This window comes from Dipodomys spectabilis, unplaced genomic scaffold (assembly GCF_019054845.1).
Source record: "Dipodomys spectabilis isolate Male_0828 unplaced genomic scaffold, ASM1905484v1 ptg000210l, whole genome shotgun sequence".
Lineage (NCBI taxonomy): Eukaryota > Metazoa > Chordata > Mammalia > Rodentia > Heteromyidae > Dipodomys > Dipodomys spectabilis.
In genome coordinates, this window is record NW_024870887.1 from 4,160,144 (window position 1) to 4,179,963 (window position 19,820).

At 38.1% G+C, this 19,820-nt stretch overlaps 1 protein-coding gene across 2 annotated transcripts in view; it reads left to right on the top strand.

Moving 5' to 3' along the window:
• Positions 1 to 19,820, top strand: part of Babam2 (BRISC and BRCA1 A complex member 2) — a 397,121-nt gene that overhangs the window by 87,032 nt on the left and 290,269 nt on the right. For both annotated transcript variants that reach the window (XM_042696762.1, XM_042696763.1), the window contains exon 4: positions 1,064 to 1,158. In XM_042696762.1, coding sequence (XP_042552696.1) covers positions 1,064 to 1,158 — 95 coding nt within the window. The remainder of the gene's footprint in view (positions 1 to 1,063; positions 1,159 to 19,820) is intronic.

Below are 19,820 nucleotides of genomic sequence, written 5' to 3' on the forward strand. Positions count from 1 at the left end.
AAATGATTAAACTGACAAAACTGTGTTGTGGTCATGTATGCGGAGGTTGTGTGCCTGTTTACAGTTATATGATTCTTCCACACTATCTTCTGATATGTGTATTAGATTGTCAATAAATGAATCTGCTTAGTAGCAGAACGATGATTGAATTTTTGGGGAGTAGAAGATAAAATGGGAGCTAAAGAGGGAGACAGAAAAGAAACGTAGAGATAGGGAAACTTACAACCCAAATTTGCATTCTGTTTAACAATACTAGTACTAACAGCAGTAGTACTCTTGTGTTACTTGTTGAGTGTTTATTGTATGTCACACATATGCTAGGCATACTGTTTCTTTTTCTTCTCAAAACAAAATCTGTGACATCAGCACCACTGTGTCCTTTTTTACTGATATGGAAACTGAAGTCTAAAGAACTCTTGAGCTACTAAGTTGAGTGCCTTGTAGATATAAATGGATTTTTTTTTTACTCTCAGTCAAATGTGCTTTCCATTATACCAAAGATAGGTAAATATGCTTGATTTTTGAAAGGCAAGCACCATGAATATACAGAATCAGTCTTCATTAAATGTTTCCTATCAAAATAATCAGCATTTACTTTAGATGGGGTGGATTCTACTTTTCTACTTAGTTTTTCTATTAGTAGTATATTCTACAGTTTTCTTTTTTGGTCTGTCGTGGGGCTTGAACTCTAGGTCTGGGTATCGTCTCTGAGCTCTTCAGCTGAAGGCTAACGCTCTACCATTTGAGCCACAGTGCCACTTCCGGCTTTTTCTGTTGATGTGGTGCTAAGGAATCGAATCCAGGACCTCATGCATGCAAGGCAAGCACTCTACTGCCTAGCCACCTTCCAAACACCCATTATGCAGTTTTCATTGCTTGTTGTGAATGTTAATTCAGAAGATGATAAAAATGCTTTTATTTGAAGAATTACTACTTCATAAAGTGCTTTTCAAATTACTTTTTAGAGTAAATAAAAATTTGTTAAACTTTTCTGATGTGTTCTTTAGAATGTTTATAAACTAGCAAGGAAGTAAGAAAGGCCTTTTATTTTCTTTTATTTCAGGGGATATAATTTTCAATGCCCAGTATCCAGAGCTGCCCCCTGATTTTATCTTTGGAGAGGATGCTGAATTCCTTCCAGACCCCTCTGCTCTGCACGTGAGTATACAGACTCACCCAGATGATGGATCTTTGGTCAAAACAAAACAAAGCAAAATTGACAACTACTTAACAGATGAATTCTTCCACACTTTTTCCACTTCCATATGATTCTTCCACACTTTTTTCCTTTGTCTTGTGTAATAATACAGTTTTTTAATTGCCAAAATGGTTAAAGAAGAGTGTTTTAAATTCCAGGTTTACTTCCAGACTATTTCAAGTTAATGAATGTCTTCAGTATTTTGGCCAAAATATTTTTACCTCAATTTAAAGAGGCATGTTGAAAACATGTGCTTTGTTTCTATGTGATATTTCAAGCCTGTAATCAATTTTCTTTTTTTGTTTTGTTTTGTTTTGTAGAGAAGTGGCACATTTGGACTTGTATCCACATTTTCTCAGTATCATTACCGCAAGGGTAAAGATCAAATTAAATGTTCTTTAATAAGCAAGACCAAAACCTTTGTAATTGAAATAAAATGTTTCTGGAATTAAGTCAGGAATAATTATAATCAGGGAAAAGGGATGGTGGTACTTGTCAGAACACATGAAGTTTATATAAAAGTTTATATGAAAGTTTTGAGTGGTCATTAGAGAAAAATATGCCATTTTGTTTAAATGACTGATCAGACAAAATGTTTCTTTTCTTCCTCTTAAATTTGAGTTCAGTGTCATATCTGTACTCTTAAGAGTTTTAATTGTTGTTTGAAACTTTGTTCTTAGTTTCATTTTCTGGAATTTATTTGTCTCACTAATGATGTGTAATTAAAGTATTGCTGACGCAACCTAGAAAGCTTTGCCCTCCCACCCTTTTAAATTAAATGGAGAAGAGTTGACAGAACCCAAAGGATTGTCTTAAAATTTAGAACACATCTGTAAAAATACTGTTGGCAAGAGTAGAATAGGTTTATTGTACAGTTTCTTTCTTTTTGTGTGTGTAGGGGGCTGTATTTGGGCTTGAACTCAGTGTCTTGTGTTGTTGTTTAAACCATAAGACTAGTGCTTTACCACATGAACCACAGCTCTACTTCCAACAGTTTCTAATAATTATACATCAGTTGTTATTTGGTTTTCAAGAAGTTTATAAATTGTTTAGGCCTTTTATATGCTGGTGGTTTTATATTTACCTTATAATTAAAGTTGAGATACTTACTGGGGAAGATGAAACACAGGTATTACTAGAGACCTCTGCTGTCTTAAATCTGCCCATTGGAGGGAATCATATGCTTGGAGACAGATTTATTATAGATAGAGAAGGTTTCATAGTGGTAGTGAGGGTTTCGCTCATTATGGAAGAAGGGAACAGTGGAAAATGTAATTGAGTCTTCCAGATAGAAGAATGAAAGGAAAATTTGAATATACTATGTTGCAGAAGAAAATAATGACAGACTTTCTGAGATGCAAATTAATATAAGAAAGGGCTAGAAAAAGTTCCATATTTTGGAACAAGACTGTGGAGTGCATTGAGTAGTGGCTAAAAGCCACTGAAGGAAGTGATAGAGGAAGTCATCTAATAGCAATGTAGTTAGCATAATGAATTGAGGAGAAAATGAAGAGTAGGACTGAGGATTATTACCAGAATCTAGAAGAAGCAGACAGGCTTGGAACCAGAGTGATTCTAAGAGGAAAACACCATGATGGAAGGATATGAAAGATATGCTTACTGGCACACATCTGTCTGGAGGCAGTCTTAGGACAATTGTGGTCCAAGTCTGGCCAGGGCAAAAGCTCATGATTGTATGTGAAAAACAACTTAAATAAAGTTAAAGTACTGGGATCATGGATCAAGTGATGAGTGTGAGCCTCTTTAAATCTCAGTACTACTCATAAAAAGAAAAGAGGTGTTTACTACTCATTTTTGGAATTTCCTTTATAATTTGCAGTGTGTATCTTTGGTATTGGCAAGTATTGTAAGTGTAGAATTTAAAATCTAGAAAGGGATTTAAGATTCAACTTATTCTACTCTTCTATTTTAGTGCTGGGGAAATTGATGTAGATTTATATAAGTCTGTGTCAGAGCTGATACTATAATTCACTCTTTGATGTTCAATCTCTGAATAAAGTTAGCACAGATTCTTTTAAGAAATTAACTGAAAAAGAATGGTGAAACCTTCAGATCACAAGATCTATGGGGAAGATAGTAGACGAATAGTTTCTCTTTAGTGAGAGTTAACCTGCAACCTCTGGAAGCCTTCTTTATGGACCAATGTTCTGGGCATGCCATTGGAGTACACACTTGGCTAGCAGAATGATGTCCAAATAGACCTATTGCTTGAACTTAGTGTCTGGTTAAAATACCAGAACAGGGTAAGCAATAAGGTCTGGTCCTCAGCAGTCATTTCCATAAGCGCAACTTGCCTCTGAAGGACTTTTCAACTCAGCTGTTAGCAGGTTATGGTTAAATTAGTACATTTGGTTCAGATTTCTCTGCCCTTTTTTTTTGATAATCTGACTAGTCACCAGGTGATTTTGAACATAGGAATTATACATTTTATTATATATGGACTAGAAAACAGAATACCTAAACTCTGATATGCAGCCTTAGACTCTGGGAGGACAGTTCAAAATAGTTCCTTGGTGTAAATACAGAATTTCGTTGAGATTTCAGGATTTTTCTCCAGATAGCAGCTTGTTTACAGCTGGTACTCTACTGCCTGAGGTAGAGCCTGAAGCTCATGGTTCTGGATTTTATCTTAAATTACCAAATCCATGAAAGTGTTGAATCTGGGTTGGCTTTGTACTGCAATCCTCAGTTTGTAGCCTCCTGAATAGCTAGGATTTCAGGCATGAGCTACAAGTGCCTGCCTCCCCCCCCCCCCCCCCCCCCCCGTTTTCATTTTAAAAATTTTATGAGTTCCATTAAGGAAGTTAAGATTTTTCAAATAAACTTAAATCAATATTTCATCTAAGGATAGGCTTTCATAGATAGGTAGAGATTCCAAAAAATTAAGGACCTTTGTGTGTGTGTGTGTGTGTGTGTGTGTGTGTGTGTGAGAGAGAGAGAGAGAGAGAGAGAGACAGACAGACAGACAGACAGACAGACAGACAGAGATAGAGACAGAGAGACAGAGGAGAGAGAGAGAGCGTATGTGTACACCAGGGTTTGAACTCATGGCCTCACACTCTCTCTTGGATTTTTTTGTTCATAGTTGGTGATCTACTACTAGAGCCCAAATTTCACCTACTTAAAGTGTACAATTCTGTAGTTAAAAAACATTATATTCAGTGGCTGGAAAGGTGGTTCAGTGGTAGAATGCTTGCCTCATGCATGAGGCCCTGGGTTCAATTCTTCAGTACCACATAAACAGAAAAAGCCAGAAGTGGTGCTGTGGTTCAAGTAGCAGAGTGCTAGCCTTGTGCTGAAGAACTCAGGGACAGCACCCAGGCCCAGACTTCAAACCCCATCACACACACACACACACACACACACACACACACACACACACACACACACACACACACACACACACACACACACCACACACACACACCACACACACACCACACACACACACCCCATCACCCAGGCCCAGACTTCAAACCCCATCACACACACCACACACACCACCACACACACACACACCACCCCACACACACACACAATTATATTCAAAGAATGGTGCTGTTATCACCCCAAGTTTATTGTCATCATCCAAAAAGGAAACTCTAAACCTGTTAGTTTCTGTTTTTACTTTCCCACCATTGGCAATAACTAAAGTATGCTCTCTGCCTATGTGGATTTACCTAATTTGGACATTTCAAATTGAATAATAATATATGGTCCCTAGTGACTTCCTGTTTTCAGTTAACATAGTGTCTTTAATCTAGCATGTATTACTTTAATTTTTATTACAAGTAATTCATTGTATGCATATACTACATTTTATTTATCCCCTTGTCATTTGATGGACATTTGGGTTGTTTTCATGCTTTGGTTTTGGTAACTACTGCTGTTGTATGTGAATGTATTTTTATTTCGTGTGTGTGTGTGTGTGTGTGTGTGTGTGTGTGTGTGTGTGTGTGTGTGTGTGTGTGTGTGTGTGTGTGTGTGTGTGTGTGTGTGTGTGTAGGACCACATGGGTAACTGTTTAACTTTTGGAGGAACTACTGGGATTGTTTTCAAAAGGAGATGCATTATTTTGTATTTCCACGAGGACTATATAAATTTTCCTGTTTCTCTACATCCCCACTAATGTTTATTATCTGTCATTTTAATTATAGCTCTCACTGGTAGGTATGAAGTAGTATCTCACTGTGGTTTTGGTTTGCTTTCCTAGGCTCATGATGTTGAACATCTTTTGATGGGCATACTGGCTGGTTGTTTATCTTCTTTGGGGGTCTCTTACGACCCTTTGCTTATTTTTAAATTGAATTATTGATCTTTTAATTGACTTATGAGTTCTTAATATAGAAGTACAAATTCTATATCAGCTGCATGATTTGTCAAATGTTCTCCCTTTAATGTGCATGTTCTTTTCACTCTCTAGGTAATGTTCTTTAGAAGAAAGTGTTGAACTTTGATGAAGTCATTTTATTTATTTATTTTTATTGCTTATGCTTTTAGTTTTGTACCTAAGAAACCTTGCCTAATCCAAGATTCTAAGTATTCACTCTTACATTGTCTCTGAAATTTCATTATTTTTGCTATTTTATCTATTTAAAAAGAGATAAACTAATAGATAAATTAACTGAAGTTAATTTTTGTATATGGTGTGAGGTTGATGTCTAACTTCATTGTTTTGCAAGTTAATATCCAAATATCCTAGCACAGTTTTTAAGAATGACTCTTCTTCATTGAATTTACTTGGCTACTTTGTTGAACTTCAATTGTCTATAAATGTGGGGGTTTATTTTTGTGTTTTCAATTCTGTTCCATTAGTTTGTTTGTACTTGTCAGTGCCATATTATCTTGATTGTTGTGACTTTGTAGTGAGTTTTGAAATTGAGAAGTGTGAATATTTGAACAATTTTGTTCTTTTCAAGATTGCTTTGACTTTTATGGGTCATTTGTGTATCTGTATGAATTTTAGGATCAAATGTCTGCAAAAATTCTAGCTAAAATTTTTGCTAAGGATTTATTGACTTTTTAGATGAATCTAGAGATTATTGCCTTAAAGCTGTCAAATCTTACTAATCAGGAACATAGAATATATTTCCATTTATTTACACTTCCTTAAATTTCTTTCAATGATATTTAAGTTTTATACTTCTTATGCTACATTTATTCATAAATTTTCTATTCTTCTTGATGTTATTCTAAATGGAATTATTTTTGTTTTTAGTTTTGCAATATTGTTATATACAACCAGTTGATTTTTTGTGTATTAATCTTATATTCTAGGCAGTCACTTACCACTTGAGCCATACCAGTCCTCTTTGCCTTTGTTACTTTTAAACAGCCCTGATGTTTACACAGGGCTGTTCTGGATTGCAATTTGTCTGCTTAGACTTCTCACATAGCTTTTGACAGGCATGTGCTTCCATGTCCAGCTATTGATTGAGATAGAGGCTTGTTTTTATTCCTGGTCAAGTACAGATTTGCAGTCCTCTCAATCTCCACCTCCTGAGTAGCTAGAATTATAGATGTGAATCATTGGCCCCTAGCCTAGCTCTAACTTTTAATGTAAATTTTTTACCTTTGCTAAACAAAAATCTTAGTTTTTTTCCCCCGAGGTAAGTCAATTTGTGAAGATGTTAGATCACCACACATTTTTGTATTGAGATGTGATTGTAAAGTGAACACTTTTTCTTTCAGCTCATAACTAAGCTTAAAGAATTTCCTAAGATAGAAATGGAACAACATTGCATTGAAGTGTGAATTTGCTGCAAACATTGTTGTTCTTTTCAGTATTGCTTTGACTTTTAAAGCTACATTTGAAGTCAACACTCATAAATTCTAGTAGATTTTCCTCATTGCTTTACATTGTGTATGCTAGTAATTCATTCAGCAAACCATTTAATTCAACACTAATTTAATACTATGATGTAGTATCCTAGGCAATGAAAATAAGACTTAAGCTCTCAATGGGTCCCTTGGAGAGTAGGTGAAACAGGCATACAACTATGAAAAGATCATGCAAATGCAACATTTAATACATAGTAGAGGAAGCAGTCCACTTGGATTATTTAGAAAAATCTATGCTTAGAAGTATCTTTTGGGGGCTGGGAAGGTGGCTCAGTGGTAGAGTGCTTGCTTCGCATGCATGAGGCCTTGGGTTCGATTCCTCAGCACCACTTAAGCAGAAAAAAGTCAGAAATGATGCTGTGGCTCAAGTGGTAGGGTGCTAGCCTTGAACTGAAGAGCTGAGGGACAGTGCCCAGGCCCAGAGTTCAGCCCCCATTACCAACTAAAAAAAAAAAAAAAATGTATCTTTTGGGAGTTGGGCACTGGTGGCTCATGCCTGTAATCCTAGCTAATCATGAGGCGGATATCTGAGGATCATGGTCAGGTAACAACTCAAAAACTGGAAGTAATGCTGTGGCTCAAATAGTAGAGTGCTAGCCTTCAACACAAAGAAGCCCAGGGACAGTGCTCAGGCCCTGAGTTTAAGCCCAGTAACTAGGTAGGGGTGTGGTGGGGTGGGGGAGGAAAGAAGGATTTTTTGAGCACTTAGAGTTGATTCTTGATTTGAGAATTTGTTCTTTGTAGAGCTTTTGTAGTTTACACTTTTGCTTTGAATCTTAGATCCTAAGCATTTACTGATTAAAGAATCATTTCTACAGAGTATATTAACTTGCCAGTGGTTGTTTCTTCTCTCTTCCTTTTCTTTCTCCCTCTTGTCCCCTTTATTTGACATAAGATCTTTTTCTGTTTCTCAATTTCACTGTGTAATCCTCTTGCTTCAGACTGCCAACTCCTGAAATTACAAATGTATATCTCTACATCTGACTCAGTGTTTTTTGTTTTTTTTTTTTGTTGGTCATGGGGCCTGAACTCTGGGCCTGGGCCCTGTCCCTCAGCTCTTCAGTTCAAGGCTAGCGCTCTACCACTTGAGCCAATCAGTGGTTTTCTTTTACTATTTTCTATCATACATATTGTTGTAACTGATGTTTGAATCATATTATAAATAAGATATTGAATTTTTTATGTCCATCTTCATTAATGAAAAAAAGTATACCAAGCAAAGACAAATTAATAAAACTTTGTCTGTTGGTATTTGTTTATTACACACGGTATGCCCGGTGCTGTATAATATGGAACCTGACTTCATGGAGTCTAAATTTTAGCGAGGTAAGATATGGATATATAAAAACACATAGGTATTATATGATTAAATGTTGGATTAATCATTACAAAGGAGTTGTAGAGTTTTCACTGATGTTATATAATGTGGGAAGAAAGAATGCTTACTACGTAAATGAGAAAGGGAAATTAATATGGGTTAGAACTTGTGCTGAGAGTCCTAAGTGATGGGCAAGTTCTGCTTTAGCTGCCACCGAGTTGCTTCTCTAACCTCATCTTCCATTCTGTCCGCATTGACTCCACCCAGGCATATAGATATTCTTTTTTTTTTTTTTTTTTTTTGGGTCCGGTAGTGGGGCCTGAACTCTGGGCTTGGGCGCTGTCCCTCAGCTCTTCAGCTCAAGGCTAGTGCTCTACCACTTGAGCCACAGCGCCACTTCCAGCTTTTTTCTTTTTGCTTATGTGGTGCTGAGGAACCGAACCCAGGGCCTCAGGCATGCAAGGCAAGCGCTCAACCACTGAGCCATCTTCCCAGCCCACCAGGCATATAGATATTCTAAGCATACTCTCACCTTAGGATCTTTGTACTTGGTACTCGGCATTTTCATTGACTCTACCTGGAACCCTTTCCCCAGTTATATGAATAGCTTATTTCACTCCTCCTTTTCAATGGCACAGAGACCTTTCCTGATATCCTTGTACAAAGTTGTAATGCTTTTACCATTGCCTGATTGTTATTAACATGCTTTTAAAAAGTTGCACTTACATATATAATAATACTTTTTAGTAGATTTTTCATTTGTTGTTGATCTTTGCTAGAATGACCACCACCTGCCCAGATTTTCTTGGAGTGGGTTTTTGTGGGGTACAGGACAGTCTATGTTCAAATAGGATAGTATGAATTGGGATAATGGGTCATTATCTTTCTCTTCACTGGAGTATTTTGTTTGTTTGTTTATTTTGTGGTGCTCTACCACGTGATGCTTTCAGCCCTGGGGTGTCTTTTATTACACAACAGCTTGGTTTTATTCACTGGTAGTACTTAGAGTACATAACTTGGTATATACATAAAGGAAGAAGGGTGTATCACAAATTAAAATGAAAAAAATGTTGAAATTATAGTAAAATTAGTAAGTATTGCTTTATGACCTACTTATTTGAAGATGAGGACCATTTAGTGTTTGGGACAAGTTTTTCAGGATAGTGAACCTAATGGCAGTGCCACTACTTCCCATTTGTTGTTGGTGTCAATCCTTGGCTCTTTTCTGCTTGCGTGAACTGCAAGTATATAAACACCTTGTTGCTTTTTCTCCTCTGCTCCTTACTGTGCTACCTACAAAAGACATCTTTCAAATAGGGTCTTTGCAGAGTAATTCCCAATCCTGGTGTCATTAAATATGAGCTACATACAAATGCATTAATCTGAAGTGGACTGCATGTCACACTACTGGAAAACACCATCCAGATGTGTGGTGCTCCTATTGTTAGACACTTTCAAGTACCTGGGCTTACAACTTTTTTTTTTGGATCCTGTCGTGGGACCTAAACTCTGGGCCTGGGCATTGTTCCTCAGCTCTTCAGCTCAAGGCTAGCGCTCTACCACTTGAGCCACAGCGCCACTTCCGGCTTTTTTTTCTTTTTGCTTATGTGGTGCTGAGGAATCGAACCCAGGGCCTCATGCATGCAAGGCAAGCACTCTACCACTGAGCCGCCTTCCCAGCCCCTACAACATATTTTAAAATGGAATATTTTCTCATTTTTCAAATCTTTATTTTGTGCCTCATTTGAGATCTATGAAAGTCTCATCATTGACCCTCAAGCTGGACATACTGGTTGGGACAGATAGGAGAATTGTAGTATAGGACAGTGTGTGGATAGAGGTGTATGCATAGGGCTCTGTGAGGACATGGAAAGGAGCACTTCACATGTCTATGAACGTATGGCAAGTGTTAAAACTTTGGAAAGATACCTGATTATTTGCAATAACATATTTTAATGTAACTGTTATTGATGGATATCATACATACTGAAGAGAGGTATATAGCATCATGGATTTCCAGAATAGACACACCCATGTAAGTTGGGTCTAGGTCAAGGTATAGATCATTTCCATCACCTAGCAACCCTATTCACACCTCCTACAATTTCCATAGCCACCTTGCCTAAGAATAAATGCTATTCTGATTTTTATCATCACTATTAAATTTACTTTTTAAAAATCTTTATACAAATAGAACCAGATAATCTTGTATGTTTTCTTTCACTCAACACTTATTTGTGAGCTTCACTCACAGAGATTTTTTTAAGTTATTATTGTTCTTGCTTATTGATGATGTATTACCTTGTCTTAGCATATCACAATTCATTTATCTATTTTGTTGTTGATTATCGTTTGGGTTCCTTTCCTTTCCCTTTCCCTTTCCTTTCCCTTTCCTTTCCCTTCCCTTCCCTTCCCTTCCCTTCCCTTCCCTTCCCTTCCCTTCCCTTCCCTTCCCTTCCCTTCCCTTCCCTTCCCTTCCCTTCCCTTTTTCCTTCCCTTCCCTTCCCTTTTTCCTTCCCTTCCCTTCCCTTCCCTTTTTCCTTCCCTTCCCTTCCCTTTTTCCTTTCCTTCCCTTCCCCTTCCCTTCCCTTCCCTTCCCTTCCCTTCCCTTCCCTTTTTCCTTCCCTTCCCTTCCCTTTTCCTTCCCTTCCCTTCCCTTCCCTTTTTCCTTCCCTTCCCTTCCCTTTTTCCTTCCCTTCCCTTCCCTTCCCTTCCCTTCCCTTCCCTTCCCTTTTTCCTTCCCTTTTTCCTTCCCTTCCCTTCCCTTTTTCCTTCCCTTCCCTTCCCTTTTTCCTTCCCTTCCCTTTTTCCTTCCCTTCCCTTCCCTTTTTTCTTCCCTTCCCTTCCCTTCCCTTTTTCCTTCCCTTCCCCTTCCCTTCCCTTTTTCCTTCCCTTCCCTTCCCTTTTTCCTTCCCTTCCCTTCCCTTTTTCCTTCCCTTCCCTTCCCTTTTTCCTTCCCTTCCCTTTTTCCTTCCCTTCCCTTCCCTTTTTTCTTCCCTTCCCTTCCCTTCCCTTTTTCCTTCCCTTCCCTTTTTCCTTCCCTTCCCTTCCCTTTTTCCTTCCCTTCCCTTCCCTTTTTCCTTCCCTTCCCTTCCCTTCCCTTCCCTTTTTCCTTCCCTTTCCTTCCCTTCCCTTCCCTTCCCTTTTTCCTTCCCTTCCCTTCCCTTTTTCCTTCCCTTCCCTTTTTCCTTCCCTTCCCTTCCCTTTTTCCTTCCCTTCCCTTCCCTTTTTCCTTCCCTTCCCTTCCCTTTTTCCTTCCCTTCCCTTTTTCCTTCCCTTCCCTTCCCTTTTTCCTTCCCTTCCCTTTTTCCTTCCCTTCCCTTCCCTTTTTTCTTCCCTTCCCTTCCCTTCCCTTTTTCCTTCCCTTCCCTTCCCTTTTTCCTTCCCTTCCCTTCCCTTCCCTTTTTCCTTCCCTTCCCTTCCCTTTTTCCTTCCCTTCCCTTCCCTTTTTCCTTCCTTTTCCCTTTTCCTTTCCTTTCCTTTCCTTTCCTTTCCTTTCCTTTCCTTTCCTTTCCTTTCCTTTCCTTTCCTTTCCTTTCCTTTCTTCCTCCCTCCCTCATAATCAGTTTGAACTCTCAATTTTTCTGGTTCATCAGTCAGGATCCAGTCAGAGGAATTATAGGGAATTATTAACTATTTAAAGTAACAGAGGACTCTAAAGAATGCAGACTAGCAGTTATAAAGTACAGCAGCTTAAAGCTAAGTTTAAATAACCTAAACTTAGAAGACCACTTTTTCATTCCAGAAGTATGCTCCCCTCTACTGAGGTTTCTACCTCCTTGTTGAACAAGCACTTCTGATGGCTGCCTGGGTAAAGTAGATTCCAGCTAGCAAGAAGAAAAGAGGAAGAAGGTGCAGTAAGATGGGCAGGAGAATGGGCTCTTCAGGATGTCCTACATTTCTCTTGCAGCTACAGCATCAAAGCAAGAAAAGAAGTACACCAGATTCTCATCTAGGATACAAAGCTTCTCTCTCTACCCCAGCTCACTTGGTTCCTACATTGGTCAGTTGACAATCTGGACAGTAGAGCAGCTGACAAAAGAAAAATGTTTAGATCTAGTCTGGTTTCCAAAACAAGACAACAAATCAATAAGATGCACAACTAGATAAAGTCCAACTTATTTTTCAGCTTATTCTCTTATTCTCTCTTAAAAATTCCTAATTTCATTAATAGATTCTTCAGTCTACAATTCTATTGGATTATTTTATATATATTTTTTCCAATTGTTTGGTGAATTTCTTTATCTTTTCACTTATGTCTGCATAGTTTTCTTTTTTCCCCCCTGGATATGTTACTCCTATGTATTTTCAAGTTCTTGTGATTCTGATAATCTGGAATATAACTGGGTCTATTTGTTTTGCCTACTTTTCTTCTTCATTATCTATCACATGGTTCTATATTTGGTGTAGTTTAACTAATGTAAGATATTCCAATTAAAAAACTGCACTGGCTCCATGTGGTGCCATTTTCATCCAGAGAAGGTTCATTGTCTTCTCTGATAGGCAGCTGATAATCTCAACCCAGGGAAGACTTTGCTGAGTTGAGAGGCTGGCTTATGTTTTGGTCATGCTACTTCAGGTTGTATCCCATTTCTGACTGGCCAATAAGTGCCTTGGTCCATAGATAATTTAAAATAGCATGTCATGTCACTTATGGAATATTTAAACATATAAGCCTTGTGGATCTTTGCCCTCATGGAAGGCAGATTCTAAATTTTGGCTTGCAAGACTGCAGATAGTTCTGCTCTGCATTTCAGAGGCTTTTTCTTAATTTTCAGCTTCTTGCCTTGGGCTGTACCAGATTTCATCAAAGTCTTGAGGTCTCGTAGCCCTGCCAATAGTTCCAGTGGTTTTCTGAGCCTCAACAGAAGCTCTATGACTGGGTATTGCCTGAATTCCCAGCCTTGCTGCTGTGCCTGGAATTTGCAAATGTGCTCAGAATGAAGGCAGCTGCAGAAGTCTGCTCCTCTCTGAGATTCTTTGTTCTCTGGACTGTCTGTCTCTTCAGTACTCATTGTTTTTTGCAGAGAGCCAGTGTCTTCAAATATTTTATCTAGCTTTGTAGATTTTATTGAGACTGCTGGTGTGTACTAGAAGCATGCTATTTGTGTTATATTTTGAAAACACACAATTGTACCTTCTTTTTTTGTTGGTCGTGGGGTTTGAATTCTGGACTTGGCCACTGTCTCTGTGCTCTTCAGCTCAAGGCAAGTGCTCTACTGCTTGAGCCACAGCACCACTTCTGGTTTTCTAGTGGTTTATTGCAGATAAGAGTCTCACAGACTTTTCCTACCCAGGCTGGCTTTCAACCATGATCCTCAGATCTCAGCCTTCAGAGTCGCTAGGATTACAGGCATGAGCCACTGGTGCCTGGCACAATTGTACTTTTTACTTTCAATGCAAAAGTAAAAAAAATTTGGGTGCATCATAAAATGCCGCATATCTTGTTGATAAGAATAAAATGTTTGATATCAATACATTATTAATAAAATGATAATGTGTTCCATAATAGTTTACTTTTCTATTATGAGCACATGAATTTTAAATTTCTAATAAATTTTCTTAGTGTAGAATATTGGAGTTTGAACTGAATGCCTCACATTTGTTAGGTAGGTTCTCTACCACTTGAGCCAGGTTCCTAACCCCGGTTGCTTAATTATTTTTCAGGAGAGTTTTATGTTTTTTTCCAGGGGCTGGCATCAGACCATGATTTTCTTGTATAGCTGGGATTATAATTATATATACCACCATGCCTGGCCCCAAGAGTATTCTTTTTTTTTTTGGTCTGGTTGTGGGGCCTGACCTGAACTCTGGGCCTGAGCACTGTCCCTCAGCTCTTCAGCTCAAGGCTAGTGCCCTAGCACTTGAGCCACAGCGCCACTTCCGGCTTTTTTCTTTTTGCTTATGTGGTGCTGAGGAATCGAACCCAGGGCCTCAGGCATGCAAGGCAAGCACTCTACCACTGAGCCAACTTCCCAGCCCCCCCAAGAATATTCTTAAGAGTTAGTATTTCCAGTTTGTTGAATGCAGCTCGTATCAAGTGAATATGAGAAAATGATTGGAAGTTTTTTTTTTTTGTTTTTTGGGTCCGGTCGTGGGGCCTGAACTCTGGGCCTGGGTGCTGTCCCTCAGCTCTTCAGCTCAAGGCTAGCGCTCTACCACTTGAGCCACAGTGCCACTTGTGGCTTTTTTCTTTTTGCTTATGTGGTGCTGAGGAATCGAACCCAGGGCCTCAGGCATGCAAGTCAAGCGCTCAACCACTGAGCCACCTTCCCAGCCCATGATTGGAAGTTTTGGTGAATATTATATGATATTGAAATAAAAGGTCTTCTTTTATTTCCATCTATCATCAACTACTTTAACTTATCGGTCATGGAAACATCTTACAAGATGTCAAGAAGGTTGATGTCACTCTTTTTTTTTTTGGGTGGGTCATGGGGCTTGAACTCTGGGCCTGAGTATTGCCCCTCAGCTCTTCAGCTCAAGGCTAGTGTTCTACCACTTGAGCTACAGTGCCACTTCCAGTTTTCTGGTGGTTTATTGGAGATAAGAGTCTCACAGACTTTCCTGCCCAGGCTAGCTTTGAACCACCATCCTCAGATCTCAGCCTCCTGAGTAGCTAGGATTACAGGCTTGAGCCACAGGCGCCCGGCTATAATGTTAATCTGTTTTTTAAAATGTTCTCTCTAAAGAGACAGTGGCAAGTTTTAAAAAACATTGTTTTATTAACAATGCTTGACAAGAAATGTACTTATTACCTTACTCATGTAACTGTAACCCCTTTGTACAATATCTTTACAGTACAGTTAAAACATTGTTTTAAAACAATTTATAATTTTGTCTATTTTTCCAAAGTTGTTGCTATTATAGCCAGTTGTGAATTAGTATGAATATTAGTGGATTAGTATGAATATTAGTATGCATACCCATATATAATTTGGGAAGCATATTATGAAGACGGCTTTCAAAGCTTCATAGTAGAAAAACAACATTTGGGAGCACAAACAAGGTCCATTCAAAATGTTCACTTTCACAAGATAAATGAAAAAAAGGCAAATCAAGTTATTTTTTTGAAATTCAGTGGCAAATATAACATTTAACAGATGTTGTCAGTTTTGACTTACTCGATGTAATTTGTAAAAGTGCTTTTGAAGAAGTGAGGTACTGGGCTGCATATAAATCTCTGCAGTTCAAGAATCTGCACATCCAGAGGCTCTACATAGTGAGCAGGTCTGGAGAGTATCTGTGTCTTCAATTGGTTGTCATTGTTTATCGTCCTTTCTTTACTACCTCCTTGCTGCTCTACCTCTCTCCTCAACCAATTGGGCCTCTATTCTAATTTTGTTATCAACAATATGTAAAATACAGATAAGTACCAAGAAACACAAATTCAAAATCCCAATTTAGAGATGAGTATTAATGTCTTAGCATATTTTTATTCTTGATATTTTTCTCTATGACACATGTGCATATGTCCTCCACATTTTTCAGTTATTTTTTTTTAAGTTGATGTATTACCATATGACAGTACAAATTCCTCTGAAGCATTCTGACCTGCCTCTGATTGTTTTATTTTCCCTGGAGAATAAATGATATATCTAAAATAAGTTCTTCCTTTTTTTTCTTTTTTTCTTTTATCTTTTTCCTTTTTTTGGCTCCTACCTTAGTCTCTTAAATGCTTATATTATAGGATTAAAGGACTTCACTATTGAGCTAAACCACAAGCCTCTTCTGTGTGTGTGTGTGTGTGTGTGTGTGTGTGTGTGTGTGTGTGTGTGTGTGTGTGTGTGTGTGTGTGTGTGTGTGTGTGTGTGTGTGTGTGTGTGTGTGTGTGTGTGTCCTGGGGCTTGATGTCAGGGCCTGGGCACTGTCCCTTAGTTTTTCTCTCAAGTCTAGCACTTTATCACTTGAGCCACAGCTCCACTTCCAGCTCTTTGGTGGCTAATTGAAGATAAGAATCTCATGGACTTTCCTGTCCCTCTTGGCTTTGAGTTGTGATCCTGATATCTCAGGCTCGTGAGTAGCTAGAATTACAGATGTTAGCCACTGGTATCTCTGCTCCCTTCTTCTTCTTCTTCTTTTTTTCCAGTCCTGAGGCTTGAACTCAGGGCCTGGGCACTCTCCCTGAGCTTCTGAGCTTCTTTTGCTCAAGCCTAGTACTCTACCACCTGAGCCACAGTGACACTTCCAGCTTTTTCTGTTTATATGGTACTGAGGAATTGAACCCGGGGCTTCATACATGTTAGGCAAGCACTCTACCACTGAGCCACATCCCAGTCCTGTTCCCTTTATTTTTAAGTTTGCTGTTCATAGAAAACAGTGAGCCCAGTCAACACACTTGACTAAGTAAAAATGGTGGTTACTTGTGAATTCTTATCCTTACTTTCCTTAACTACGAGTAACTAATGTTTTTATTGACATCTGTTAATTTGTCATTTTAAATCTAATGTCTATGAACAGAGATTATGTCTTTGTTTCTCTTAAGAAGTTTTAGTGAAAGAACACCAGAAATGTTTTAGTTAACCTGTGTGTAGTATTGAGAACCTGCTTTTCAGTAAGACAACCTCTCCCCCCACCCCTGACCCTGTGTTACTGGGGTTTGAACTCAGGGCTTTATGCTTGCTAGACAAACTCTGTAACCTGAGTTATACCTCCAGATCTTTTTGCTTTTTTATTTTTCACATAAAGAAATATTCTTACCCTTTTTGCCTGAGGCAAAAATCCAGTCATGATTCTATCTCCAGTTCCTATATTCCTGGGATAAGGAGACAGGAGAAGCTGAATTTCAGTATTAAAAGAGAAATATTGTAGCAAGTTGCAGTAAAGTATGTGTTGTCAAAGCACATTATATTTACTCGGGTAACATTACTGTTTTTCTAGTAATGGTTTATTTAAGTTTTTGTCTTCTCTATAATTCCAAGAGCACTTGGGAGACAGGCTATTATCTTTGGTTTTTCTAACTCTTATTTATAGTACCAGGTACCCAGTACGTACACTATAATAACCCCCTCCCCTCTATAATGTGTGAATGTGCTGAGTAATACAGTAATGTTACAGGAATTCTGATAAAATAGGGATTATTGCACCAATGGTAAGCTGGGCTCAATGGGCAGAGAAGGGTTTTATCTGGGTCTTTAAACAAAGGTAGGAAGATTTAGAAAATGAGGAGAGAAGAGCACTATAGTAGGGAACAACACTATAAGAAAACACACATATCAGGAGTGTCATGTAGGAAGCACTGAACAAACGTTTCTGATGGGAAAAATGCAATTATAGAGGTTGGTTGGGGCCAAATTGTGAGAGGGTTAGAATATAGTTATTTATTGTGACTTCATGTTGTAACTTAAATACTAGATTTGGATTTTTTCTTTTCTTTCTTCCACAAAGGTTTACCCACATATTGAAGCTTTTGTGAGATGTTCATGGTCTGAGGATTGTATTTTTTTCTAGTAGGTTATTGAATATTCCAGGTTTCATAAATTTCTGATGGTTTTAGTTTTCAAGTATGTACTGCTAAGAAGTGTAGTTCTAGAAATAGTGTGAATTTCATTTGTAAACATTAGGTTTTCAGAAGAGTAAAAGCGTTTTTTTTGGCAATACTACAGTTTGACTTGCACTTGCTGGGTTGAGACTCTTTCCAATTGAGCCAAGACCCTAGACTTGTTTCTTTTATTCTTTGATACGGTCTTGCTTCTCATCCCAGTGTGTGCCTGAGTATTAATCCTCCTACTTGAGGTTTCCTGACATATGCCAGTGCATCCAGACTCCCTCTGTAGAGTTGGAGTTTTAAGAATTTTTCTGCCTGATCTGTCTGGGAATGGTGATCTACCAGTATTAACCTCCAGTGTGGCTTGGGCTAATAGACATGTACCATATTTTGAGATGGATTATTTTGCATTTAATTTGCATATATTCTGATCTCTGCTCTTTCATAATACTATTTCTATCTCCGAATTTGTTATTAGTTTCTGCTACAAACATAGAGACTGTACTCAAGCCTTATACTAGGTGAGGAGGATACAGAGATTATCATTAATTGCTGTAGTCACAGTTTCTTAAATACTTGATTATTGAATACTTCTTATGTTTTAGTCACTTTGCCCCATACTCAAAAGCAGAGAAAAATCTGGACATTGATAATTATGATAAGGTAGAGGTAACTGATATAAAGTAACAAAAATGATAATGAAGAAGAAATTATTTCTGGAGGCAAAATCATGTGATAAATGATTGCCACTAGAATTTAGTGTGATGTAAATGATAGAAAATGCAGTCAAACTGTCTTAAGTACTAAAAGGATTTATTGATTCATGTAATAGAAAAAACTGGTCAGAAACAGCATGGAACATGGCTAAGTTTTAAAACTCAAACCATCTAGGGTTTGCTGCAGTTCTCAGGCTATTCATAGTATTTCCCAATACCTGTAGGACAACATTGCTCATTTGAACATTGTGGCCATGAACATTGTTGCTCTGAGGGATTATTTTTGGCTGTACATGTGCTTCATTCCTTTCACAGGTATTGCTAACATGATTGTTAATACAACCATGTTTTGTAAACTTTTATGTGTATTTCTTATATTTTATGATAAAGATTTTTTGAAAAGAACTGAATATATTCAATATATGAAAAATGAATAAATGTAATTTTTAGGTTCAGGAAGTTGAGTTAATCTTAGCAGGCTACCTACACAGTGGTATGGTCTAGGATTTTGCACAACATGATTAAGTAACAGTATGACAATGAAAACAAGAAAATCTAAAAGAGAGAAAACAAAAGAGCAATGTTGACAACTTCTTCCTTTTCTTTTTCTTCCTTCTTTGTCTTTGTCTTTATCTTTACCTTCTTTGTCTTTGTCTTTCATTTTTCCTTTCTTTCTTTTAAGTTTGAACTGTTGGAGTTTGTACTTGGCTTGCTTGCTTGGCTGGACGTTTACTACTTGAGCCATGCCTCCAGCCTTGACTGGTTATTTTGGAGGTAGAGTCTTTGACTTTTTGCTAGGACTGACTTTGAACCATGATTCTCCAGATGTCAGCTTCTTGAGTAGCTAGGGTTATAGTTAGCAAGCTTGATGTTATCTTGATGGCATAGTAGTTCGTGAGATTCTTTTTCAACCATTGGCTACAAGAAGTGTGTGTGTGCCTGTCACCTCAAGCTACAGGGAAGTACACGACTAGGCTATTCCAGAGAAATAAAGGGACACACAAATAGGAGGATCACATTCTAGGATACCTGTGGGATAAAATGAGATCCTGTAATCCATGCGTAAAGTTGGTTCAAGTGGTAGAATACTTGCTTAGCAAGCATGAGGCCCAGAGTTTAAACCCAATATTGAAAAAATGGTGTCTAGGATCCTTAAAGAATTTAATGTTATAAATATATTTTCAGGGAAACAAACACAGAGCTTACCATCAGCAACTTTTTCTAATTCTTCAAGGAGAA